The sequence below is a fragment of the Apteryx mantelli genome, chromosome Z (genome assembly GCF_036417845.1).
Source record: "Apteryx mantelli isolate bAptMan1 chromosome Z, bAptMan1.hap1, whole genome shotgun sequence".
NCBI lineage: Eukaryota > Metazoa > Chordata > Aves > Apterygiformes > Apterygidae > Apteryx > Apteryx mantelli.
This window is the reverse complement of record NC_090020.1, coordinates 33,107,237-33,133,177: the sequence shown is the minus strand read 5'-3', so window position 1 is coordinate 33,133,177 and position 25,941 is coordinate 33,107,237. Positions and strand designations below refer to the sequence as shown.

At 48.5% G+C, this 25,941-nt stretch overlaps 1 protein-coding gene across 5 annotated transcripts in view; it reads left to right on the top strand.

The window, feature by feature from the left end:
* The first annotated feature begins 1,065 nt into the window (after positions 1-1,065).
* PTCH1 (patched 1) overlaps positions 1,066-25,941 on the top strand; it is a 76,285-nt gene continuing 51,409 nt past the window's right edge. For 3 of the 5 annotated variants that reach the window (XM_067316410.1, XM_067316413.1, XM_067316409.1), the window contains exons 1-2: positions 7,508-7,681; positions 8,961-9,153. In XM_067316410.1, the coding sequence (XP_067172511.1) occupies positions 7,508-7,681; positions 8,961-9,153 (367 nt within the window). Of the gene's footprint in view, positions 1,514-7,507; positions 7,682-8,960; positions 9,154-25,941 lie in introns of those variants that run through there. The other 2 variants (XM_067316411.1, XM_067316412.1) reach the window with 2 other exon arrangements.

Here is a 25,941-nt window from a genome sequence, read left to right as displayed (position 1 = left end):
TGTCATGTAAAAATAATATCAGTTTTGTAGGCAAAATATCCTTCTTGCTCATTATTTTGATGCCTAGCCTCGTTTAATGCGGATAAGAATATATATGGAGCTAGGCTGTTTAATGCAATCCGATCGTGAGATGTTCCCTAACAATTTTGCTTACATATTTTTTATATTCTTAACAGTGAACATCTGACCCTGCAATATACATTATTTTCTATTAGTGGAATTCTCTAATAGGAATAATACAGATAAAGCATGGCTAAAAGAGTATCCAGTAAATTCATGTGAAACCGTTGAACCCAATCATGAAGCAGACTTTCTAAACGTAACACAGATAGAAATATCTGGGCAACCTGGACACAAGACTTTGGCAGTATGGAATATCTTTTATTCTCAGAATACTCTGTGGGTATGTTATTCAAATACAAATGAGCAAATCAGATGTACAGTCTGGTGACTGACTAGAATAAGCAGTGTGACATGTCTTGCAAGAGAAACCATTTATTCCTTGCAATGTGCTGTAATCCAGGAGCGATACTTAAAAAATCACCTTTTCCAGATCCTGCAATGAAACTCAGCCAACACTAGATCTTAAAAAGGGAAATCCTCATTGTAGTAAATTTCTAGTGTTTATATCCTGCTAGGAAATAGGCAAGAAAACGTTTTTTTTAAAAAAATCCCTGCGGTCCTTCCCAGGAACAGCAATACTCAGGTATTATTTACCTGAGCTGACTTCCTCGCTGCGCCTTGCTCGCCACCTGATAGCCAACTTCCTAGTGACCCCTAGCAGAAACGACCAGGACGGGCATAAATCTGTCGGCCCCCAACGCACGAAACCCGGCGCGGTGCGGCGCGGAGCCAGGGAAGGCCCCGCCGCGTTTCGCGGGCGGCGCTCCGCGTGCGCAGCGCCGGGCACCTCCCGGGCGCGGAGCGGCGAGCAGGGGGCAGCGCCGGGGGGGCCGGGGGGCTGGGGGGGCTGGGGGGTGGCGGCGGCCCCCCCGCCCCTTCGCGGAGTTTCTGGTGAAGGGGTGAAGTTTGCGGCCGCGTCACGTGACGGCGGCAGGTCCTGCCTATTGCGAGCCAGACCACCCACATGGAGGACGATGGAGCTGCTTAATAGGAACAGGCATGTAATTGTGAGCCTTTCCAGCACTCCGCAGAATGCCTGCGACCGAGCAGGGCTATTTTTTTACACTTTCAGTTCCTTTGGGGTAAAAAAAAAAAAAAAAAGAAGAAGAAGAAGAAGGAGCAGGAGGAGGAGAAGAAGAGAGAAGAGAGAGGGAGGGAGGAAAGGAGGAAGGAAGCAAGGAAGGAAGGAAGCAAGGAAGGAAGGAAAAGAGAAGGAAGAAGAAAAAGAAGAAAAGAGGAAAAAAGAAAAGAAAAGAGAAAAGGTGAAAAGAAGACGAGAAGAGAAAAGAAGAGATTGATGTCCTATCAAAGCCGCCGCTGGCACTGAGTGAAGTCGCGCCCGGCCCCGCGGCACGGCTCCCCCCGAGCGGCCCCGCCGAGGGCAGCGATGGTAGGTGCAGCCCGGGGGCGCGGGTCGCCCGAGACAGCGCCGGCGCCGGCGCCGGCGGGCAGGGCCGGGGGCGGCGGGCAGGGCCGGGCCCGGGGCCGGGGCCGGGGCCGGGGCCGGGGCCGGGGCCGGGGCCGCTGCGGGCGGCGGCGCGGCGCGGGGGCGGCGGGGCCGGGGGAGCCTCCGCGGCCGCGGCCGGGGCGGCTCACGCCGCGCGGGGCCGGGGCCGGGGCCGGGGCCTCCGCCGGGCCGGGGCTGCGCGGGGCTCGGCCGGGCCCGGCGCCGGGAGGCCCCCGGGGCCGGCGCTGCGCCCGCCCGCCGGCTCCGCGCGCCTTGGGGCCGCTGGTGCCCTGAGCCGCCGGGAAGGATGCTCGGGGGGAAGTGCCTCTGGCGGGAAGGGGCTCCCGCGGTGGCTCGCTGCAGTCCTGCGAGGGCTGTGAGCGGGCCCCGGTCGCACACCTTGGCACCTGCGTGAGGTGTGGCTCGAGCAACCTGCCGTGCGGGAGGCGGAGAGCCCTCCCAGCGCCGGGCGCCGCAGGACGAGCACGAGGGAAAGGCGCAGTCTGCGGTTCTCCCTCCCAGGGAAAGCCGCAGAGGGGCTCTTAAGCGAGGTGCGTTGCGGAGCCCTCTGCTTGCAGCCCTGAGCGAGTGTCCGCACTGAATGGAAGCTGGAGAAAACACAGAGGTTTAGAGAAAAGGGGTGACGGTCACTTTGTAAGCACAGCGGTGAGATCGGTGGTGTGCCCTGGGCCGAGGTGACAGTCCCTCGCCGAGAGCGGTACAGAAGTCGGTGTGCTTAGATCCATCGAAATAAGCCGAATACCAGCCTCAGCCTCCGGCTCCAGCATAACACTGAGGATGCAGCTGGTACCTGACACCGTGAGGCTGGGCTGTGACGGGTCTTGTCCCTGCTGCCCCACTGCACCCGGGAGCTGGGGCGGGGGTGTTCAGTGACATGGCTCCCCCTGGCCGCCTGCCCCGGCCCAAGCATGGGGGGCAGAGCCGGGGGCCGGGGGGAGGGGAGCGGGGTCGGGTGTTGCAGAGCAGTTTAAAAAGAAATGTCGGAGCCAAGGTGGGTATCTGCCAGCTCCTAACCGGATAGCAATTACCAGTTCCGGTTCGAGGGTCTTTCACGTCGTTTCAGCACCAGGCTGATAGGTGTATCTGATTTCTGGTTAGGGCTATTAGAGTCATTGTGCGGCTGGGTTATAATCTGACACTATATCTGAACAGGAGTTCGTACTGCTGAGAAATGTTAGGGCTGACGAGAGAGCGGGAGGAGGAGGAGGAGGAGGAGGAGGAGAGGAGGAGGAATCCTTTAAAATCTGTCTGCTTTCAAGGGCCGGTAGATAAAAAACTGGCAGCTCGCTCTGAATTAAAATGTCTTGAGCTCCTCTGTTTTTATCCTTATTTCACCCACACATGCACACACACGCACGCACTCACACACACACACACACCTTTTATTTTCTTCTGCCTTTGCCACAGTGTATAAAGCCCTATTGAGACACGTAGGCGTGATGTGTAAACCGGATTAGCAGTATGAAAGAAAGACACACAATGAGCCTGAATTGTTTTACTTCCTTTTCATTTCTCACGCCTATATCTCTAATAAATTTGTTGCTCCAGCAGTGGGTCAAAGAGATCGTGTCGCTCAGCTTTTTTTCTGCAAGACCCGATGGCAGAGATCATGAAAATGAATGCCCTGCCTTCTGCCAAATGCAAGACTTGAGCTATATCGTTACACAGACTCGGTGTTGTCCACAGTGGCTAAAAACTGTTCAGCTTAGCTTTCCCCCCTCTGTGCACATTAAAGTACTGCAAGTGGCAGGGCATCTTGCCAGCAAAGGAATCCGTTTTGAAGACGACTTTGGTGCGCGAAGCCAAAGCCCCTTGCAGAGCATGGCAAGGGCTGCTGTAGCTGCGGTGTCCGCGGGGTCCGCGAGCGCGAAGGCTGCTGCCGCCGCCGCGTCCTCGGCAGCGCGGCGGGCCCGGGCCGCCCCCCGGGGCGTTTGCAGGGGGAGCGCGGAGACTCCCGCAGCCCTCCGCGGAGGAAAGGCCCGCGCTCCTGGGCCGGTGCCGCAGGTCCCTCATTTGCTCCTTTGTGGCGTGCAGAGCAGCTTTCCATTAGAGGAGATCAGGGGTAATTAGCCGCATTATTTTGACAAGCTGGCTCGAGCAGCTCCCTTTCTTGCCGGGCCGAGGAGGGGGAGAGGGCGAGCGGCGAGCGGGGCTCGCTCCGCGCCGCCGCCGCCGCCGCCGCCGCCGCCCCACGGGCTCCGCGTGGGGCCGCCGCGCAAGGGCGGTCTGCGAAGGGCCGGCAGCCTGCTGCCCTGCGGCCTTACTCCGCGCCGGAGCCGGCGAAAGGCGGCTGCGCGGGCCCAGGGCCGCGGCCGGTCTGCTCCGCGCCCGGTGGCAGTGCCTGCGAGGCGCAAAAGCCGGGAGAGTACGCGAAAACGGCTGTTTTTCCCACCAGTCGGTTCTGCTCTCTGCTCCGCCACGCTCAGCTCTCTCCTAGCCCCGAGCAAGTAAGGCGAAGGGCAGGTGCTTCGCTTCAACGTCATTTCTTTATAAACGTGGTCAGATGCACTGATGTTCCCGGTGGTAGGGCCACAGGCGATGGGCAGCCTGGAAAAACGTAATAACATAAACTCAGCGTAAATATCTGTTACCCACTGTTAACCTCTATCGGATTTGATCTCCTGGCTGGGGGACGTGTAAAGCTCTGCAGCATTAGGGGCTATAAAGCAGTACCTCTGAGCACAAAGGTGGCCTAAGAAAGAGGCAGAACCTCACAAAACGAAGTTATCTGTGCACGACCAAAGCGCTGAGATTCTTGTACGCCAGCCCTGGCCTCGGGAGGACCAGCTATAAAAGAGATCAGGCTGCAGCCAGTCCACCCGAGGAGACACTGTCCCAGACCTTCACCCACAGAGCAAGTCCGAGAGGAAATCTGCGGGATCCTTGCGAGTTGTTGAAGCTAGAAAAATCCCCTCAGTGTTGACGAGCAGTTGCGCGCACAGAGCATGCATATCACAGCCAGCAGTGCTTACAAATGTAAATAAGGGCAGATTGATTAGGAACAACATTATCGCCGGGAATGTAGCACGCATGCATCAGCTATGAGGCAAACTGGGGGCAGCCACTGCTCTGACCACCCAAGTGGAGACTTTTACACTGACACTTCTTCCTTGAGGAAAAAAAAAAAAAGTACGGAAACAATGCCAATTAGATCCCCGCAGTAATTCATCTCTTGTGTATACTAAAAAAAAAAAAAAAAAAAAAAGTCCCTCCAGACCACAGGGAGAGAGAGGAGATTAAGATAGCGCTTGTTACATTTGAGTCTTCAGACTGAGTTTTGTAACCCAGAGCAAGAACCGAGGGGCACTGGGCTGTTGTGTGGAGCCAGCCCGGGAGGCAGGAGGCAGGCAGGGCACCTCGAAGCTCCACGTACTCGAAGGCACAGTCTGCCCTGGTTTGGGAGACTGATGGGAGGCTGAGCCCCTTCCTTCCCCGTCTCCCAGCCCTGCCACCCCGCCAGGTCACACTGAATGGAAGCAAGAGCAGTGGCACATCACGTCCCAAAGAGACGCGAGGGCATTTTCCCAAGCTGAAACTTGAGCAAGAGGAGGTTGACTGCACCTTAGGTAGGGGTTTCAGCCTCCCACCGAAACCAGCCTCCATCTCCAGCTTCTTCAGCTTTCTTTCGCCCGTGTTTGTGTATGGGCGTGCGTGTGTGCCACAGCCCGCTGCTCCCAACAGCTTTCCTGGAGACCGCGCCGTCAGGAGCGCAGGGCCTGGCTCTGGAAGATGCGGCTTTTCCGGCAGCCAGGGGACGAGGAGCAAGTGTGGGAAAAACGGGGCTTCGGGAGAGGAAAGCGAAGGGGATCCCCCACGGGCGGCTCTGCCCCTGGAAATCCCCTGGGCGCGGGTGCCGCTGCGTAATTTTCATTGACAGCGCCTCCGCACCCGCGGTGCGGCGCGCAGCCAGCCCCGCCGGCGGCGCCGGGCTCGGGGCCGGGGCAGCCCCGCCCGCGCCCGCTGCGCACCCGCGGGGCTGCCGGCAGCCGCTACCGGGGAGGCACCTCCTCGGCCCGGCCGGCTCCCTCTTGCACGCCGCGGTCCTGCTTCCCCGCCCCCGTTGCCTCCTCTTCTTTTTTTTTCCTTATTTTTTTTTCTTTCAAATAGTGCGCACCGTGCGCGCATGCAGCCGCGCTCCTCCTCGCGGCGGTGCGAGGTCTGCCCGGGCGCGCAGCGCGGCGCAGCGGCCTCCGCGCTGCCCCCCCCCCCCCGCGCCCCTCCGCGGGGAGTCGCGCTGCGGCCGGTGCGCGCAGCCCCGCGGCCGCCCCGGCGGCCGGGAACGCGCGCAGCTGTAACGGCGGCAATTAATGGCTGTTTCTCAATGAACAGAGGAGGGTAGGAGCGGTGCCAAAAAAGTAAACAATCACGCATAGTTTAAGGAGTGTTTAGCACGGCCAGGCAGGCTGCATTTCATGAATTTTTACACTAAAAACATATTAAAATTGGCTTTCCTCAGGTTTCAGTTAAAGAATGAGCCCTAAGTTGAAACAGGCTAGCTACTGCGCGACTTTAAATCCTTCAAGTGTTAAGTTTTCATTGTGTTTTTCTAAGTGGACGGAGTGGTTTTCTTGCAAGGAACTAAGTCTCCTCTTTAGTTAAAAAAGAGAGAGAGGAAGAAAAATCTGGCACTTTCTACCGCAGTATCCACCACCCTGTCATTATTTCTGCAAGCCTGGGAATTCAGCTTGGACCTCCCAGTATTTGTTGCAGCTTGAGGCCAAGGTGCCGCTAAAAGGATTTTCTTTTAAGGGCTTTAGAAATCGTTTAATGCTTCTTTCCCCCCGTTTCCCTCTCTTTTTTAAAAGAAAAAATATATATTTCTGCACGTCGATCGCGAGAAAGTTCTGCGTGTGTATTTGTCTAAAAGCATCTCGGAAGGGGAAAAAAAAAAATTTCTTGAAAAGAAAGCGAAGAGGAGAAGGGGGGAGGCATTCCTTAATGGAAGCATTGCATGCAAAGAAGGCTGGATCTCTTTAAGGCTCCCCCTGAAGCTGGAGATGCACACACAAGGGTTGCCTGCCTGGGTGGTCTCTCTACTTTGGTGAGCTGTTGCTAAGCAGCTAATAATAGTCATGTTTGCTGAGTAATTTCTGCCCTCCCCGAGCCAATCGCCTCGCAGAAACCCAAGCCATCTGACAGCCCCGGGGGCGGGCTCTCCGCTCTTTTTTTTCGTCCCTCTGCCTCTCTCGCTCTTTCTCCTCTCTTACTCCCCCCCCTTCCACCCCTCCTCCTCTTTATCCAAATGGAGAGAGTCCCTTTTTTCTTCTTCATCTCATCTCCGGAGCCGAGGGGCTGCAGCTCGGTGCTGCCGCGCACACGCCGGGGGAGAGCGCCAGGCAGCCGCCCGCCCGCCGCCGCCGCCGCCGCCGCGGGGCAGCGCCCGGAGCCCCGCCGGCCCCGCGGCCCGCGGGCAGCACCGCGGCGCTGAGGCAGGATGGTGCAGCGCGGCCGCGCAGCGCCGCAGCAGCAGCAGCAGCAGCAGCAGCAGCCGCCGCGGCCCGCCGCGCCGCCGCCGCGCCGCCGCCGCTGAGCGCCGCCGCGGACACCGGCGCCGCCGCTCCCCGCAGGCAGCGGCGGCCGCAGGAGGCGACTTCGGCGGGCGGCGAGGCGAGCGCGGCGGCGGCGGCGGCAGGCGGGGGGGTGGCGGCGGGCCGGTGCCGCCCGCGGCCCGCGCGCCCCCCCCCGCGGCGCCCGCCCGCGCTGGGTGCGGGGAGCGGCCGGCGGCTCCGCGGGCCCCGCGCGCGATGTGGCAATGCGCGGCGCGGGGCGCCCCTCGGCCGGAGCGGCCCCCGCCGCCCCGCGCCGCGCCTGAGCCCCCGCCGCAGCCCCGGCCCCAGCCCGCGGCCGGCAGCGCCGCCGGCCCCCCGCGCCCCGCCGCGGCCGCAGCTCCCCCGGCCCGCCGGCGGCGGCGGCAACATGGCCTCGCCCGCTAACGCCGCGGAGCCGCAGGCCGGCGGCGGCGGCGGCGCGGGCGGCGGCGGCAGGCGGAGACGGAGCGGCGGGGACCGGCGCGCCGCGGCGCCCGACCGGGAGTATCTGCAGCGGCCGAGCTACTGCGATGCGGCTTTCGCCCTGGAGCAGATCGCAAAGGTGCATTCGCTCTCCCTCTTCTTTTCCCCCTTTTTTCCCATAGATACGCGCTATTACTGTGATTTTTCTTCTTTCGGCGGGGGAGGGGGCGGTGTGTTTTCTCGAGGGGGTGGAAGGAGGAGATGGAAACCCAACAGCCACCAATAAAACGCTGGGAAAAAGAGAGGGACGTCTGTGACTGTTTCGTGCGGGAGAGAGTGCCCTCCTTCCCTTCCTTCCCTCCCGTCCCTGCTGCACACGCTGTCCCTGGCGTGTGCTCGTGCCGCGAGGCAGCAGCGCTCTCAAGCCGCCCCGAGACGGTCCGGGCGCCCGCGGGCCGCGCTCCCGCTTCTCCTTGCCCCGCTCCGCTCCCCCGCGCCCGCGCAGCGCCCGCGTCCCCGGTAGCGCCGCTCGCCGTGCGGGGACGGGGCGAGAACGAGCGGCCGCTTCCTTGGCAGCAGCTGCGCTTTTGTGGAGCCTCCCAGCGCCCGGTGCCGCGAGCGCGGCTGCCCTGGTGCAGGGGGGCGGGGGACGTCCCAGAGCAGTGTGTAACGTTTACCCCCAGCGGCCGCAGGAGAGGCCGAAGCTGTAAACAAGCCGCCACCTCCAGCGCGGCGTACGGGTCGCGCCGGGCCCGGCCGCCGCCGCATCGTGCGCGGGGGGACGCCGGGGTGCGCGGCCGCCGGCCGGGAAGCGCCCGCGGCCACCAGCGCCCCGACCTCGCCCTTCCGCGGGGAGCGCCGCGCCCCGGGGCGCAGGTCTCCGCGCTTTGTGAGAAGGGGAAAGGCGCAAAAAAAAAAAAAAAATCCCATGTGGCTGCCCTCTTCCGTTCACAAATATTGTCGTAGCTCATAGATGGCTGCTCTGCTTCCTAATGCAGTTCACACAGCGTCTCCCAGCTCTGTGGGAATTAATTACTTACGACCCTGCGGCGCTGCTCACCACGTGCACCGCGCGCTCGCTACCGAGCTGATGCTGGGCGCCGGCAAGAGGGCGGGGGGGGGGGGGAACGGCAACAAATTGCTACCAAGTGTCCGTCCTTCCTTCCCCCCGACCCCCCCCGCCAGCCCTCCGCGAGCAGGAGCGGGCTCTCTTCCTCCTGCGCACGGCCCCGCGGCGGCGCAGGGCCGCGGGCGCCCAAACCCCCGGGAGCTGCGTGGGGGCTCTCGGCGCTTGTGCGCGACTCCCGGCCCTGCAGGGTGCTTCTTATTTGGGGCGGGGAGAAGGCTCTTCCCGCCGCCCCGGCGTGAGCGAGTGCCGCGGCGCGGCCCCCGGCTGCTAACGTCTGCTTGCCTTGCAGGGCAGAGCGACGGGGAGGAGAGCGCCGCTGTGGCTGCGAGCGAAGTTTCAGAGACTGTTGTTCAGGCTGGGCTGCTACATTCAGAGGAACTGCGGGAAGTTCCTGGTGGTCGGCCTCCTCATTTTCGGGGCGTTCGCTGTGGGATTACGGGCAGCCAACCTGGAGACCAACGTGGAGGAGCTCTGGGTGGAAGGTAAGCATGGGCCCGGCCCCCGCTGGCGGCGTCTCCGCGCGCCGGGGCGCTTCGGGCTACGCGTGCTTTAAAGCGCCTCTCCGTGCCCGGGCGTCGCTGCCCCGCCGGGGCCGGGAAGCCCCCGCGCCGGCGCCGGCGGGCGCCGTGTGTACGTTGGGGCGGGGCGCCGGCAGGTACCACCTCCCCGCCCACGGGGGGGGAGGGGGCGGCGCGGCCGCGGCGGCGCTGCCCGGCCCCGTCGCCCCCGGCTACCTCGCGCTGCCCCCTCTGCGGCCTCTGCTTGCGGGCGGCAGCGGTGCCGGTGCCCGTGTTTCTCCGGCGCGAGGAGCCGGCGGCGCGGCGCGGCGCGGCGGGCCCCCCCTCCGCCATTTTGGGAGTGCGCGCGCCCGCGGCGGGGGGAGGGGACGGGGCGGGCGGCTGCGTGTGGTCTTGTTTTTTTGGACAACTTTCAACTGTGGGGGGGAAACATTTGTCTCAAGGTTAAAAAAAAAAAAAAAAGAGAGAAAAGAGAGAGGCCAAAAAAAAAGGGGGGGGGGGAGAGACCGAGGGCGGCGAAGCGAAGCGCGGTGCGGCCGTTTGGCGGGCGGGCGCCGCCCTCCGGGGCGGCCGTTGGTGCCCCCGGCGGGCGGGTGGCGGAGAGGTGACTGTGCCGGGGGGGCGCGTGTCCCCTCCCGAAACAGGGCGCCCCAGGAGGTTCCTGGGCGGGCCCGGCCCTCCGGGCGAGGGGCGGCCACGTCGCCCCCGGGCTGCCCCCGGTCACGCCGCTCGGAGGGGACGGTGTGGGCAATGCTACTTGCTTAGCGTCAGGTTTCCCCCTTCAGCTGCGTCGATGTAAAGCCAGGCTGCCTTGGTTGACATAAGTCCGGTATAGTTTGCAGTAGGATTTATGAAAGTTAATAGAGAGCTGCCTAAGTGGTCATTGCTAAATACTTGTGCGTATTATGGACGTGGTCTGTCCTACCCTGTGGATGGGTTGTAGCATCTAGGACCAGATTTCATCCTGGCAGATGCCAGCCATGTTTGGGTCAGGAAGAAGTTCACGGGTCGTTTAGTGAGTACTGGTTTTTCTGCTTCAGAAAGCAGTGTGTTGCTAGCTGGACTTTTTTGGTATGTGTATTCCCGGGACCTAAATACAATGAGAAGGGCTCCCACAGACCAGAGAAAGCAGGGACTGTGGGAGCCCATCCATAGTCAGAGATGTGCAGTCAGAAACTGCCTGTCATTAAGTGTTGTATACTTTACTCACAATTGTTTGCATTATTAACTATTTTTTTTCTTTTTCTTCCACTTTTTTTCTTAATTCTTTGTGAGGTTCCCTTGAGGCAAAGTTTTGGGGGTTTTTTGGTCAATTTTTGCTCTTACTGTTTTGTCTCTGTTTTGTTTTTTTTTAAGTGTTTGATAAGCAATATTTGATTGCATTCTCATCCAGCACTCTTCCCTGAGGTTTATTACCTTGATATTACTGGGGTGGGTGGTCTTGTCTTATGCCACCTTACTAGGAAGGGTGTTCCCATCTTATGCCACCTGCTTTTCCAGACAGTTTAATACAAAAAAACTGCCTGATTAATGTGCTGACAACTCACGTGTGAGTGGCCCAGCAGTAAAAATGCATTTCTTAAGGAAAAATATGATTTGTGAAATAGTTGTTAGTTCTGTCATGGCTTAGACCTCATGTCATTATTGCTTCATGGGGGCAGAGGGGAAGTTCCTAGTATAAAGCCTAGATGAAATAGACCTTGGAGTTCTCATGGCCAGGATTAACTCATAATGCAGTTGGTTGTCAGAGTTGACCTGTCTGATTTCATAGTCATTGAGTTTAGTTTTCATAACTGAAGTTAAGTAATGTAAATATTAAAACTCTGCATTTTGAAACCCCTTTATTTTTAGACTGCAAAACAAGATTAGTAAATTGAGATGAAAGAAAATACTCTGAATTTAATTTAAATTAATTTCTGGTCTTCCCAGACTAGCACTATATAGCCATCAACACAAAAGGGCTTGCTCATTTGTATTTTCTGTGTGGAAACTATATAAATGTTCTGGTCATGAACAAGGGTGTTAAACCTATATAGCAATTGCATGCTTCTGTGGCTAAAGTACAGGCAGAAGAGGTGCAAAGTGAGAATTTGAGATGAAAAAGGAATAGAAAGAAGTGGTGTGGAAAATGCTGTTCCTCCCATGCATAAGTAGAAAATAATGACCAAATTCTTATTTTTCTGTGCATGTATATACCTAACTCATAAGCTTGTTGTTTAAAGTATACACTGTGAAAGCTGTTTTACCAAGGAACCCTTTAGATCAAACTTTTTTTAAGCAGTGACTAAATTGCACTGTTTAATTAGACTAAATCTCTTGTTTTACCTTTATATTTTGTTTAAAATAAAAGTTTGAATGGGCTAAGCAATATTGGCCAAATATGGTAAATAACTTGAAACGTATTTCAAGTAATGGTTGCAATAAAATGAGTTTTGCTTTGCTACTAAAGCTTCTTACAATGATTACTGCTGAATAAATTGTCAGTATTTATATAAAAAGACCGTATTTATATGGTGTATTTCTGAATACCGTGGCGCATGGAACATAATACAGCACTGAAGTTTGCTAGAAGTAAACGATCGCTCTGAAACCATAACACAATTATTTAAAAATAGTGAAGTTTGAATGAGTTTTAAGACCATCCACATTCCAAGATAAATGATTAGTAGTCTGGGCCTGAAGCTATTATGGCTGAAGTATTTACATAAGAAGTTCGGAAACCCACCTGGTAGGCAAACTTTCAAAGCAAGAAAAAGAAAAGCAGATCTCCAAAGCTTCATTCTTTCAGTTTTCTTGAGGTAGTCTTCCTCCTTCACAACTTGTGCCAACACACTTGGCCTTCTGTGAGCCTACTGATACCAAAGTGGCTTTCCTCTGAAATCGTTTCTTGGCACTAAGTGTTGTAGAGAAGTGTTTTGGTTTTTTTTTAAACCCAATCCTCTTCTGGCTGCTGTTCAGAGGACTTCAGTTATTACTGTATTTCCCACAGCTGATGCTCTTAATCTGCTTCCCAAGTGCTCCCCTCTCATAGTCTCACTCTATCATCTTTGATGACCAGGAGTCATATCTGTCTCCTGTCAGCCCATCAGCAGGGCTGTCAGCCCCATGTACCTACCTTGCTAGTGTGGGATGCTCATTTTAGTTTCTTGGGCAAACAGATTCTGGACTGCCATTTTAATGGGAGTTCTGTTTTCAGCTAAAACTGTATGGCTGTGGATCTGTTGTGTGTGGGTGTCCGTGCATACTGGAGTTGTAGAGTCTGTTTAGCATCTTTGTCCATCATACACCATTGAGAGAACAAAAAGGGTTTTGCATTGATTTCCTCTGTGACTGAATTTTGTTGGGCGCAGACATGGTTTTAGAAACATCCATTCATAACTATGAAGTACACTGGATGGAAAAGAAGTCATGTCTGTAACTGGTTGTGTTCTCCACTGCCACTCTGGTAGGCACTAAAAGAATGTGATATTTGAGCAACAATCATACATGTAAATTTGCAGATTCTGTATGTGAAAGAAGATGATTTTAGGGCTCCAGAGAGCATTCTGTTACATGGAACTTGCAATCTGACTGCTTGAGTGGCATTGATTGGAGCAGATCATAAAGGCAGAGATGCTCCAGTCTTGTTCCTTGATACTTCATTTCATGTCACCATTGTCTTGTTTTTTTTTCCCCTGGCTTTCTTTGTTCTTCCTTTTTCTTTATTTAAGAGGTTAAAGATCATGTTGCTCCTTCCTTCCTTTCTGGCTTTCTGCAGTTTTTGCACCAGCTATAGCTCAGTTGAGTCTTTCCTGCTTTAAGGAGAATAACTATTTCTGGTGCCAGCCCCTTTCACAAAGCTAGCTAAGGTCTAATATGCAGAGCCCCTTCTTCAAGCCAGTTTGAAGCAGGAAGGTGGGTGGTACAGATAGGGATAGGACAGATGGGAGGAAAGTTAAATGTCTCAGTCACAACATAAGATTCAGCTTTGGTGCTTGGAACAAAGTAAGTGTATTCTAACTGTGAGTGAATTAGCATTGAGTGTGTAAGACAGAACCAGCTTCTAAGGGAAGATTTGAGCTATGTGTAGTATTGTTTCCTTTTGCTCTAAAGGAGCAGAAATTCAGTGCCCCTGCTGTTGTATATATAGATAGCCTGTCTTAAAATATATTAGTCTATCTGTGCAACGTAAGAATGAGATGAAGATGTGGAAAGTGTGCAAATGCTTCAGAATCCAGTGTTATTTCCATGGCTTCTCAGTTTGCAAAGCTCGCCAAGATCAAGTGCAGGTGGAGGAGAAAGTTACTCGCAAGTTCTGCCTAATGCTGTCAGTTAACTTTACAATAGTATTCTTTGGAGGAACACCCCCCCCCCAAAAAAAAAAAAAAAAAGTAGTGGAACAGATTTTTGTGGATTTATTGTTTCAAGGGTACAAATTTATGTGAGTGGGCTAGAGCAGCATGTTTGGTTTGAACACAGTTAGCAGGAATTGACCCAGTTGGTAGTAATTCAGTTCTCTTCACACCCCCCAAGTTTGCTCACAGTAGTGGAATAGTAGTGTTTTTAGATGTGCTTGCCTTTGCATCACTGCACTGACTCAGAGTAGATGGCAGAAGAGCAGAAGTTACTCTGCTGGTGAGTTGGAGGTGGCATGTCAGTAGGCTGTGTGGCAATCTGGGGAATCTGGCAAAGCCTGTGTCTCCGATCACATTTTTTGACTACTGGCCCTGTCCATGCAGCAGAGGGGTGAAGTGGGATTTAGCTCCAAAGGAACACAAAAAGGTCTTTTGATCATTTACTCTATTTGTCTGGTTGGTAAATGACTAGCTGCTGGTTATAATACAGCTTTTAACAAATATTGAAGTTGATGTAATTGGATTGCAAGCGGTAGATGACACCAAATCCATTAGATTTGTAGGGATCAGGTGACGTAAGAGCTTACTTATCTCTGAATTCTCTTTAATACTGTGTTGTGTCCCTCAACACGTATATAATGGTTCATTGAAAAGTTTTGTTTATCTGGAAGACTTCCAAGTCCACTGTTTTGTTTGAATAAATTGTGGCTTACTATGTTGTCTCTCAAATGTGAAAGCAGCAGTGGTGTTCCCATATGACAGCCAAAGAGTGGAAATCCAGGCAATAGATTTTCAAGTTTAAAGTCTTTTTAAATTTAATTGATCAAAATGGAATTTTTTCAGTCCATGCTTCTAGTTTGAAGATTACCATCAAATTCTAATATTTAAGCTTAACATGATGTTTATGGGTAAAGCATCACGATGATGAGTGTTATGTTCCAGTGAAGTTGAACTCCCTCTCTTTCCATATATTAAAATATGTTAAGAAAAGATGCATAAAGGATTTTTGTTATATGTACACATACTAGCCTTCTTTTAAAGGCCAGCTAGTAAATTCAGAAGTAATGGGGATCTCTGTCAATTTCCATCTTGACAGCTGTCCACATCACTAAAATTACTGAGAGAATTTTTTGCAGAAGTCTTTTCAGAGAAGTCAAGGGTTAAACGAGTATGGAGAATAAGCCACCATCTCTGTTTGGATACAGCCTGCTTGGGTCAAAGTTGATACCCATTGTTGAAAAGCTCATACTTTAAAAAAAAAAAAAAAAAAAAAGAGGTATTTAAAATTCCTCTTTCATCTTTAAGGGTTTTAACACAATGAAGGTATTGCATGTGACCATTCTTTGGTCATTGAGAAGGTAAAGGGTGAAATTCTGAAGTCATGGATGACAGTGGCAGAACTTGGAATGACTTTGGAGTAGCCGGGCCTTCACCCAGCATTTGTACAAAACCACGCCAGGCAATCCATGGCAGGTGCTCCCCATACCTATTTTGGGAATGGCAAGAGGAGTACCTTGTTCTGCAGAACTGGCACCTCTTCTATGCTCTAAATGCACAGTAGCATGATTCCTGTTTGCCTTTCAATTCAGAGAAGTTTAATTTCCTGGAACTTCAGGAAATTTGTTCTTATCTCCAAACTTAACACGCTGTGGCTAGTGTCTGTGTCAGCACGTGCCCCGTAGACCCTTGTTTGGAAGGGTCTGTTTTTCTTTTCTGTTGGAACATGTATATTTGAGAGAGGGCACTGCCTTGGCTGCACCATTCCCCTCTTCTTCTGAGCTTTGAGAGAAATTCTGTACCCTGGAGATTTTGCTGCTCATGAAAAAGGTGAGGGGGCATTTTTGCAGCACTGGAGAGCTTGAAGATTTCTCTCTAGGAGTGAAATAGTACAGTTGAAAGCCACATTACTTTCCTGTTGGCCTCCTGTGCCACTGCTGCTGAGCAGGTACAGAGGGAATGTAGGTAAGGTCCATTCAGCAGTATGTATGGCTCCTGCTGGAGTTGTGGTGCCGTCTAAAGGTGCTGGTGAGTGGTCTGAGGTCTGTTACTGTCTGCTGCTACCTGTTAAGTGGATTTTTTGTTTTTTAATAGAATGGGCCTTCCTTTCTCATTATTCCTCAGAAGACACTGGGTTCAGATGAGAGTGAACTCTAAAAAACAATGGCTACTCAAAATTGCTTTCAACAGAAAGTGCATTAAGGAAAATTCTGACTCTTCACCCTGGCTCCATCTATTTTCATGATTTATTTTTCCTGTGGGAAGAGATGGTCCAAGCCTTGTTATTAAATAGTATTTGTGGTGGCTTCCCAGGAAGCAGTAGTACTACACAGTGTATGCACATAATGGTTCTTGACCACTCAACAAATTTAAAGACTATTACATGCAAGTGGATGTTTCAGTTACACATAACTGTTAGGAGGCTCCAAAATATGACAGCTTCCAGATGTATGAACCGACTGATCCTTTGTTTAGATTATGCACCACAGCTGATGCCTAGATTAGTGCTGGCTGGACAAAGCTATGGGAGATTTGTCTGGTTTCCACAATGCCATGTTTATATTTCATTTGGATTTCTCCTTCAAAGCTGACCTCCCTATGACCTGTTAGAGCTGCGTCCACTAGGATCCTAGTTTTAATGTGTCTGTAGTTGCTTTCCTTCTGGTGTCTAATGGAATATGTTCTCATCTTGATGCTCATGGACTTTTATGCACGACTCCTGTTAACATAACAGTGAATTATGCTCTTCAACCTGTGAGCGCTCAGGTAAAATGGTGCTTGTAAAGTTTTCTGCCCCACAGCTAGCTATTTAAGAATATTCTGATTGGTTCAAGTACTGTTTTGGTTATAGACGTTGCAGTACTGTTCCTTGTCAAGCTTTTTTCTTATGCATATAGAATAAAGTTCAGTCTTCCAGCCTTTGCATGGTGTTTTTTCCCCCTGTAGACGAAGGTGTGGATGTACATGGTCCTGGCTGCTCTTTGGGGAGTTCAGCAGGAGCTGAAGTGCAGAATTCTACTGAGCAGTTCATTATTCTTTATGTCTACCCTGTGTGATTAGTGGTGTATATATTTTTCTTAATCTTCCATATTTATCTTTAATACGTCTTCGGTTCTCTAATCTTTCCAGTCTTGTACTATGCAAGATGTCTTTCCCCATCTGCGTTTGTTAGTCACTATCTGGGAAAACCAGAAGAAACCAGTAAAACTCCTTACTGGCCAAGTGACTGTTCTGCAGTAAGAAGTGTAGTCTCCTCTCAAGAGTTCAGAAAGATGCACAGCTTTCACTGTTACTGATAGCCGCTACATAAGTTTGTACTATTAATGCTTTACTGAGGGAACAGATTCCTGAGATGGTGCCTCACAAGAGAGAACCCAGTGATATTGACGTATGATTTCTTTGCGCTGAAAATGCATAGTATCTTAAAATGTAGGTGGAGTAGAATTGCAAGGAATAATGCTGAATTCAGAATTTTAAAATATTATATATTTTTCCTCTTAGCTGTGTGAACTTAGTTTTTTCTTTAACAGGAAGATTTATTATCCATAAATACAATTTACTTGCTATTATTTTTCTGCTATTTTTATTCAGCATCGCCTCAGTTGCTGTAAACATCTTGAATTTGGCAGAAGTAGTGGTTTTCTGAGGTAAAATACCCTTTATAGAAACTGCTGACCATATATACATTTTGATGTGTGCACAAATTTAATTTTGATTTTTAGAATGAATGTCTTGGCTTTAACTTCTGCTTGGTTTTGTGAAAACTTAGTTATTTCAGTCCTTGAGCAAAATATATAAGAGGTAAGGGAGTGAGGAAAACCATAATCTGACTCCTTCTGCAAAGGTGCTGCTCCTTGAGAGAATTGTACAGAACTTCGTTCCAGCTTCAAATATACAAGTCATCATTGTATATTTGAAACATCTGTATATTGCTCATGTGCAAGAAAAAGCTGATATTTTAAGACTTGTGCAGTGTTGAACACCCGTATACTTGAAGTTGGAACTGAGCCCTTGAACTGGAATATGGTCTTCATTTATTAACAGTAAGATAAATTGAAAGAAACAGCCTTCTCTTGTTTACCAGTCTGATACATTTCTGCTTTTCAGTCAGTAACCAAAAGCTAAGTGCAACAAACTAGAAATGAGCACTGTTAAGTCAACTGGTATGATTCCCCCCCCCCCCCCCTTAAATCATTGCTTAAGGGCTTCTGGCCCCTAGCTCAGGAATCCTGCCCAAAAATGCCAGATGTATTACACAGTCAAGTATTGCAATGTAAATAGTGTTCTGTGCCATGAGAGCAGGGTGGTCCATCTCCTATTTAAAAAGAAGAAAAAAAAAAAAAAGGAGGGAGGGGAAAAAAATAGGAAAAAAAGAGGGGGAAAAAGGCAGTGGGAAATCCAGGCACTCTGAAATAAGCACAATAGTTGTAGTGTTATTTGTATTTTTGGCTGCACAGACAGTATTTTGGAGCTGAAAGAGCACAGATAAATTAGTGCTTTGGACTGGCAGATAGTAATAACTGAAACTGAGATGCTAGAGAGCAAGATGTGGCTTGGCAGAGGCTGCTTAATTTAGTCAAACAGGGATGTAATATGTAAAATATTAGAGGAAAGCAAAGGCCATTGCTGACAGGCAAAACTTTTCACTTTGCCTTATTGTGAACAGCGATCTCATGCACATGGAAGCGGAGTGGACAAAGGATGGGAAGTAGGATGGCAGGCATAGGGCTCCCCTTGACCTCACACTGTGTAATGGAAAAACTGGGTGTGTTACTGCACCTTCTGGATATAAACACCGCAGAGCTGTTCTTGTTTTAATTAAATATTAAGAATGAATTACCTTCCAATGTGCTTATCTTTGTCAGAGGCAGTAGTGGATATAGGAAGTTTATTCACACATCTTTCTGTTTTGTGTATGAACATGTCATTTATATAAAGTAGTTGAAAGGAAATTCCACAAACCTGACCTAAAAGGAAATTGCCAAGGTTAATGCAGTAATCAGATTTATGTTTGGGTTATCTGACAAATCTCTGAGTTGCTATAGCTTCCTTAGGTGTGTGTAGAGGAGAAAGGGGTTATAGAAAGTTATTTGTACATGATAAACTGTGTTTAAATAGCTACAGAAATGTAATTCGAATGCAGCTCTCAGTGTAGTCTCCTCTGTGAGATAGCCATAAGATAAATAAGCTTTAGGAACTCTTCTAACCTCCCTCTTCCCACTGACACTATGATAATATAATAAAACCCACCCACTGCAGCTTTAAATTTTTCTTTGTAGGTTACCTTTTCTATAATGGCATAAAAGTATATGGTTTACTAAAAGGATATGTTTTCCTGGATGGTGTTTCTTGTGCATTTGTCTTGATTGTCCGCTTGAGCCTGATTCTGATTTCATTTACATCAGTCTTATTCTACTGATTTTTTTGAGGGGAAGCTACACTCATAAAAGAAGCCATTGCTATTTAGAAACTGATGCTCTTTAAGAAGCAAATAATAGAAAATATGATATTCTAGTGCCAGTTATTAAGATCAAGAACAAAACTAAAACATGTTTATTATGACTTCTAATTGTAGATAAAAGCTAGCAACTTGAGAGAATTGTGATCAGGCCTAAACATCTATTAGCTGCTCTTTCTAGAGATTTGGGGAAATAGGATGACCTTTTTTATTCTTTTTTTTCTTTTTTATTCTTTTTTTTTTAAATAGGCTACAGTTTCACATGTCTTGCAAAAGAAATCTTTCTCCCTTTTTGTTTCCCACACCAATTGATTTATCATTTTGCTTGCAAGCAGACTTAGAATGTTAGGGCAGGAACACACTCACTTTTTTCTCGTAACTTTTTTGTTGCGGACCGAAACCAGTTGACTTGAATAAATTTTTCTGTGGTCTGAATGAAGCTAGCAACGTGGAAAAATCTTGCCATTCAGGGCCATCTGAATGTACATTTCAGCCACACAGTAAGCTGTATTGGTAGGCAGTGGACTGCTAAATACAACCATTTTTCGCAGCAGAGAGTTAGACAGGTGATTAGCATAATTAGCACAGAGTAGGCTATACATATGGTAATGTTAAGTGTGTAAATGCCAGCTGCGGTGTAAAATTTATGTCAGGGGTCGACAGGGCTGTGCGAAAGTATTGTGTTACAGCTGCAGGTCAAAGCCTCCATTGCTTTACCCCCTTTTCTCTTGTTGGTGAATGCGCTAAACAGAAGAGAAAGACAGACAGAAATATAACAGATAAGGCTTTGATTGAACAGCCCGGTTCTGTGCAAGAGGGACTGCTCTTAGAGAGAGAGGGGAAAAAAATCCCTCAAACTACACACACGCACACAAAACAAAAGTCCCCCTCTTTCTGTCTCTGAGCTATGTCATTATGACTGGGGGAGGGGAATCTTTGAGGGGAGAGGTAAGAGTTTGGTAATTGTGCTTTAAGGAACAAAAACAAACAAACTTGAATTCAGCTTCTCCGTGCTGCATTCCAACCCGCAATTTCTTTTTTTACATCTCTGTTACTTATTGCACTTAGGGGGCTAGGAATTAAAAAGTCTTGAAGGTGACAGTATTATATGTAATAAAATCTCAACAGTGCAACAATCTTCAAGCTACATGACTGGTTTTAGAATAAGTGCCAAAAGTTCCTCTGTGGTTTTTTGTGTGGTTTGCTACACTTATTCCCCAGGTTCCTCCCACCTCCTAAACCACTGAATTCTTTATAAATTAAAAATGACTAATACAGGTTTCTTGTTTTAAAGAAGCACAGCGTTGAAGTGTACACATCTTTTTCAACAGCTGATGGGGAAATCTGTAAATCTCTTTGTTGTTGTAAACTGTTCATTCATATATTTCACATTTGCAACTTTCTTCTTTTGTATTTTTTTTGTAGTCTGCTATAAGGAGTAGTGGTGTTGACAGAATATAGTTCACACCACACTGACCTTGTGATGAAACTTCCTCACAGCCACAGGGGGTCCTTATGAATCAACCCCTAATCCAGCTAATCCTGATCGCAACAAAATCATGAAAGTGGCTCCCAGTGATGTGTGTTTCCCTGCACAGATGCGGCGGGAAGGAACGGTGCTGGAAATAAATCAGTGCAGCGTGATGCTCCTCGCGGGCTGGGGGAGCCTGCGTGTGAAGCTGGGGCTGTCCATTGTGTTCTGCCCCATGTGGCCTCGAGCGGGAAGCCAGTGGAAGGCCGCTGGGCCGCACAATGGTGAGAAGAGGGCTGCGATCGATCGATCGGGGCCACGCAGCTCTGCAGCAGGCCGGCGAGGGAGCCAGGGTTAACGTTGTGCAGCAGGCTGGACGCACCGGCAGAGCACTGCGCTGCCAGCCCTCGCCTTGTCTCCCAGGGGGCTTCAGGTGGTCTCCAGCGATTGCGGGGAACTCGGGTTAATAAAGTTGACGGTAGCTTGCGTGCACTCTCCACCACTACCCCAGCAGCACATCTCCTCCTCTTCCTCCAGCTTAGGGAGTTCTGCATTTAAAGGGAGAATAGACTGTTTTTGCAATGTGGGGGGATCTGTAGCAAAGCAAAACAGTCTGAATGGCCAAGCTAGCTGCAAGCAGAAAGTAAAGATTGTTTTGTGGGGTCTGTTTGTTCATTTGTTTAATTTTCTTTCCCAGTCCTTTGTGTTTTAAAATAAACTTGGCCATATGGTTGCACTCTCAGTGTATCCGACAGGAATCTCTGAGTGCATCCTGCACAAAGTTGAATGTGCTCTTTACTTCTCGGTGTGAATAGTGAGTGAACTATGAAAAATGGGCCTCTTGACAGATGCAACACTGTCTTGGGAGCTGGTGGTCAGTAAGAAATATCGAGATGGGGGGAGTTGTGACAGGCAGCAGGTTCAGTGCTGGGGGAGTGCTGACCTGACCTGATTGTGTCCAACAGTGAGAGCAGTTCTGCTTCAGTGCAAAGCCATTCAGAAGGAAGCTGCTTAGGCAACAACAGATGGTACAGCAAGCAGCTGGTAGGGAATACTTGAAAGAAATTGTACCCTGTTTCATAACATGTTCATTCCTTTCATTTTTCTATATGTTAGTTTTGCTGTCTCCTAAAAGCACCGTTTAGGAAATGGCATCCCCTAAAAGGTTCTGGATGAAGAACTTCATCTTGGCTGTTTTCTGTTCCTTTAAAAAAAGTATATTCAAATTTTGTGCTACTCCATGTGCAGATTAAACTTGTGCTATCCCAGGAGTACAGATGAAAAGACTTAAAAATGCTGCTTTTAACCACACAGGAAAACAATTACATATTTGAGGAAAGGGCACTGAGAGGTTAAATGAAAAGTTGGGTCTAGAGGAAAGCTGACTGCTGTGGAACAACACAGCAAATTGTTTTTAACATATTACCCCGCAGAAGCTCTTAGTCAAGTTAAAGTAACTTAAAACAATTATATTCAGCTGTTTTAAAATCATTACGTTTAGACCTTGAAGCCCTTTACATACTCTTCTCAGAAGAACTCCTGGAAGCCTCAGTCATTTTTAGTATGATTGAGGGTTTTGGCCTCTTATTAAGTATACATGAATGTTTTCTTAAATTATTAAAAAGGTAAAAATTTCAGCTTTGCTCCTCAGCTGGTATAAATTGCCAGAAGACCATGAACTGTTAGAGAGTTACAACAGTGTACACAAGCTGTAGATCTTTTCCCTGATTTCTGGGAAGAAGCAGAGTCTAAAGTCCTTTATTTCTTTGATGCTTCACCCAGAAAATTCTATAGTTAGGCTCCTCCACCAAAAACCGTGGCTCAGCTCTGACCTGAAGGGACCACCTCTTTGGAAGAAAGGATCCTTCACTCTTCATATCTATTCATTCTTGTCTCTTTGTTGAAATGGTCAACAAGGATAGCAATTGTGATGGTGGCTTTCTATAATATGGACACCTGCCCATTAGGAAATGGACTGAGACCACCAACTCATTTCACATAAGCTACCAAACAGCTGTCAGATGGTAAACAACTTGTGGTCACTATTGTTCCTGGCTGGATTAGAACCAGTGACCCAGAGGTGAACAGCTCATATCTTGTTACCAAGGACATGTGTCCCAGCTCAGTAAGCAGCTACTGAATTTTATATTTAATTGGCAAGTTTGAATTACATGTACAAGTTTTGTCTTTTTTGTATATTCTTGTACAGTTTTAATGGTGCTTGTATTCTTTGCCACTTTGTGCTACTACTTTTTTTTTTTTTTTTAATGCACTTGTTCCAATTTCTCAGCCCAGAAAAACATCAAGGAAGAAGTGCATCAAAAAATTAATCATTTTTTTTAGCAGTCTATTCTACCTCTTCAGAAATGTAGTTTTTCTGGCTATGGGCAAAACACTGGCATACATGTAAAAACAGCTTTTATTTGATTTTTTTTAAAAAGAAACATTTTTAGCTCTTAAAGGTGCAAAGAAAGTTTCCTGGTGTGAGCTGAGGCAGCTGTTGTCGGGCTGTCTTCCTGGGTCTGCAGACAGCTTGTGTCCTTGTCACTGCCCTGAACTTTGTCAAACTATTACAGAATGAAAACTGGTATCTGATGTGTGTCTTTATTTTTGCTATTCATAACCATGTTAGCATTAATGAAATTTGTAATAGCGACAGTGGAGTCATCCCTAGCATGTGCGAGGAGTGTAACTTATAGGTTGGAAAATAAAAAGCAACCTTTTGAAAGGCTTTGGTGTTTTCTGTAACTTTGTTGTGTTATTAAGAAATGGTCTTTGTTTTTTGCCTTTTTTTTTTTTTTTTTTGCTTAAAAAAAAAAGCCTGAAGTTATTTAATTTTCAGTGTGACAGAAATGGTTGAGGTGGTCGCATTGCTTCTAGGTTTTTCTAGAAGCCAGTAGGGCTAAAGAGAGATTGGAGTTGATTAAATCTTTGTATTGGGATGTGATGATGCTCTAGGCAGCTTATTGTGTCTTGTTGTTAGACCATATCATGGGATATGGGGAGAGGAAGGCATGCAGTGTCCATTTGTATGCTGGGAAGGGTACGGTAGAGTGCAGGCTGTCTTAACCCGGGCCGGCATGATTGTTGCCATTACATGTGAACTATACAAATGTGGGTACGTGTATTAAGAGGAGTAAACGCCATGCAAGAGAACCTAAATGCAGCATGAAATTTCTGACTGTCCTGAGTCCAGTGCTAGCATAAATTATGTTTAATTACATGATAAAGATTATCATTTTTTGTTGTGCTGTTGGACAGCCCTTTGAATGACCATGTAATCTCTTTAAAACACTGATTACATACTATTATGTTCTGACTCCTATAGCACATCATTCCTGACTGTTGGGTTTTTTTTGATAGCTCCATTTAAGACACACCCTATTAAGTCTTTATTTTGCATATATTTTGCAAATAAATGAACAGAAAAATCGTGCAGGTGGCAAAATCTTAATTATAATATAACCCTGAAGGATTTCAGAGATCTATCCTTAGCACTGTTAGAAAATCAAAATATACATGACAGTGTCTTACAATCAACATTTAACAAAATCAGAGACTGGTCATGTAAACCAAAAACAGCTTTAGTGACTCTACAAGTAACAGCATTTTAAAAGCTTTAAGAAATAGATATGCCAACCAGTTCCATTTCTTGTACTGAATAACCTTAAATTTCAATCAAAAAGTGTTTTGCAGGTCTTCCAGACTAACTGTTTTACCTCTGTACTCTGCCAGTCAGTCCTAGAGAAAGCATTGTTTCAAATAATTCTAAGGAAGATGCTGTCTTACCTCCTCCCATTAGGAGGAATCAGGACACGCTGGCTATGTGCAGAAAAACTGTATCTGTTGCTGATGAAGAGCATGATGAGCAGCACATGCGAGCTCAGACATTCAAGAGAACCCAAAGCCAGAACTCCCATGACAGCAATGGGAAGCTTTAAATCAAAAGGCCATTATTTTCCCATGCCCAGTAAGAGGCAGGGTAATCTTCATCCCTGCCAGAGAACTTTTCAGCTCATGTATCTCAGTTTCTTTTTGTGTGGTTTCAATTCTGTATGATTAGTACTTGGCTGCTAAGTTTTATTGTCATGAGGTGTGTGCTCCTTTGGAAAAAAAATGGAAATTGTCATTGGTGACCTTAGATACTGCCTTCTGCCATGTGACAGGTGACATTTTTCTAGTCCTAGTGCACACTTAGGATGGGGAGCTTAAGTTGTGGCTGAATGCCTTATCCACATATTACTGTAATGGACTGAAGTTGGTTTCATTCTGTTTTGAGAAACACCGATATACACATGCAGTAGAAATGACATGGGAACAGCACAAAGAGACCAAAGTGAGGAAGAGGAGTAGAGGCAAGCCTTTAAGAGCAGTCAGAGTTGAGAGGGAGAGGCACTGCGTGGGAGATTGTGGAGAGAAGGAGAATAAGGGAGACCTCTTCTGGTTGCAGGCCCAGCAGGGAGAGGGTGATGGAGAGGGAGGCAAGGAGCCTGGGGCTTCCCCACAAGCACTCCCCCACTGTGGGGTGCTGCAGGTGGTGTGGCATACAAGAGGCTGTGTGGTCTCCTTGCAAGTCCAGGCTGTGTTTGTCTTTCTCTGCACACTGCTGGTTTTTGGATTGGTTAGTAAAGGTTATGTCTCAGGCAACTACTGGGGTATGTTTCTCATCTTTGCTTTTATGTGATTATGAAGTCATGGAGGATTTTTTAATTCCTCTCTAGTCCCATTCCGGTGATAACACGTATCACAGGTTGCAGATGTTGTCCTTACTGGGTATTGCTCAAGCAGTAATGGAAGCAGTAATTGCAAGGGGCTGCTCTGCTTGTCTGATTTATCAAAAAGATATCTTTTGGAAAGGTGAAAAGAAAATGCAAAGTGTGAGAGGTGTTCATGACTATTAGAGGTATGATTTCAGTGCTTCGAGTTGTCAACATCAAAATGTTGAACCAGACTGCTCCGATGATACATGTTTGCAATACTGTAAAAATAGAAAATGTAATGTCTCCCCCCCCCCAAAAAAAAGGGAGAATGCTTGTTGATTTTATTTATTTATTTATTTATCTATTCTTCCTCAAGTGTTCAAATGGAAACAGAGTCTTTAGGAGGGAGATTCTCCTGAAAACTGTGCTCCATTCAGGCACCTCAGACTGGTCATACAAGAACTGAGGCTCCAAAACCAGTAGGTACTTCTGGAAGCTTGGCTTTGATTTCTCAAGGTCTGTCCTCTGCTTGGTAGAGAAACATTTTTTTTCCAGGTGGAATAAAAGCTCTCAGGAATGTTCTTTTTTTGGGGAGGGCTTGCTCTGTACTAAGCTATTTGTAGTGCAGTCACACACAAGGTAGCTATTGAATGGTTAATAAAGGTAGTGTTCATATCTGAAAAAATAACAAAACCTGAGGCTATATGCTCCAATTCCAGTAATTCGAAATGGAACATTGTAAGATATCCGGAAAAAGAAATACTTCATGCCTTTTGAACAACTGGACAGCAA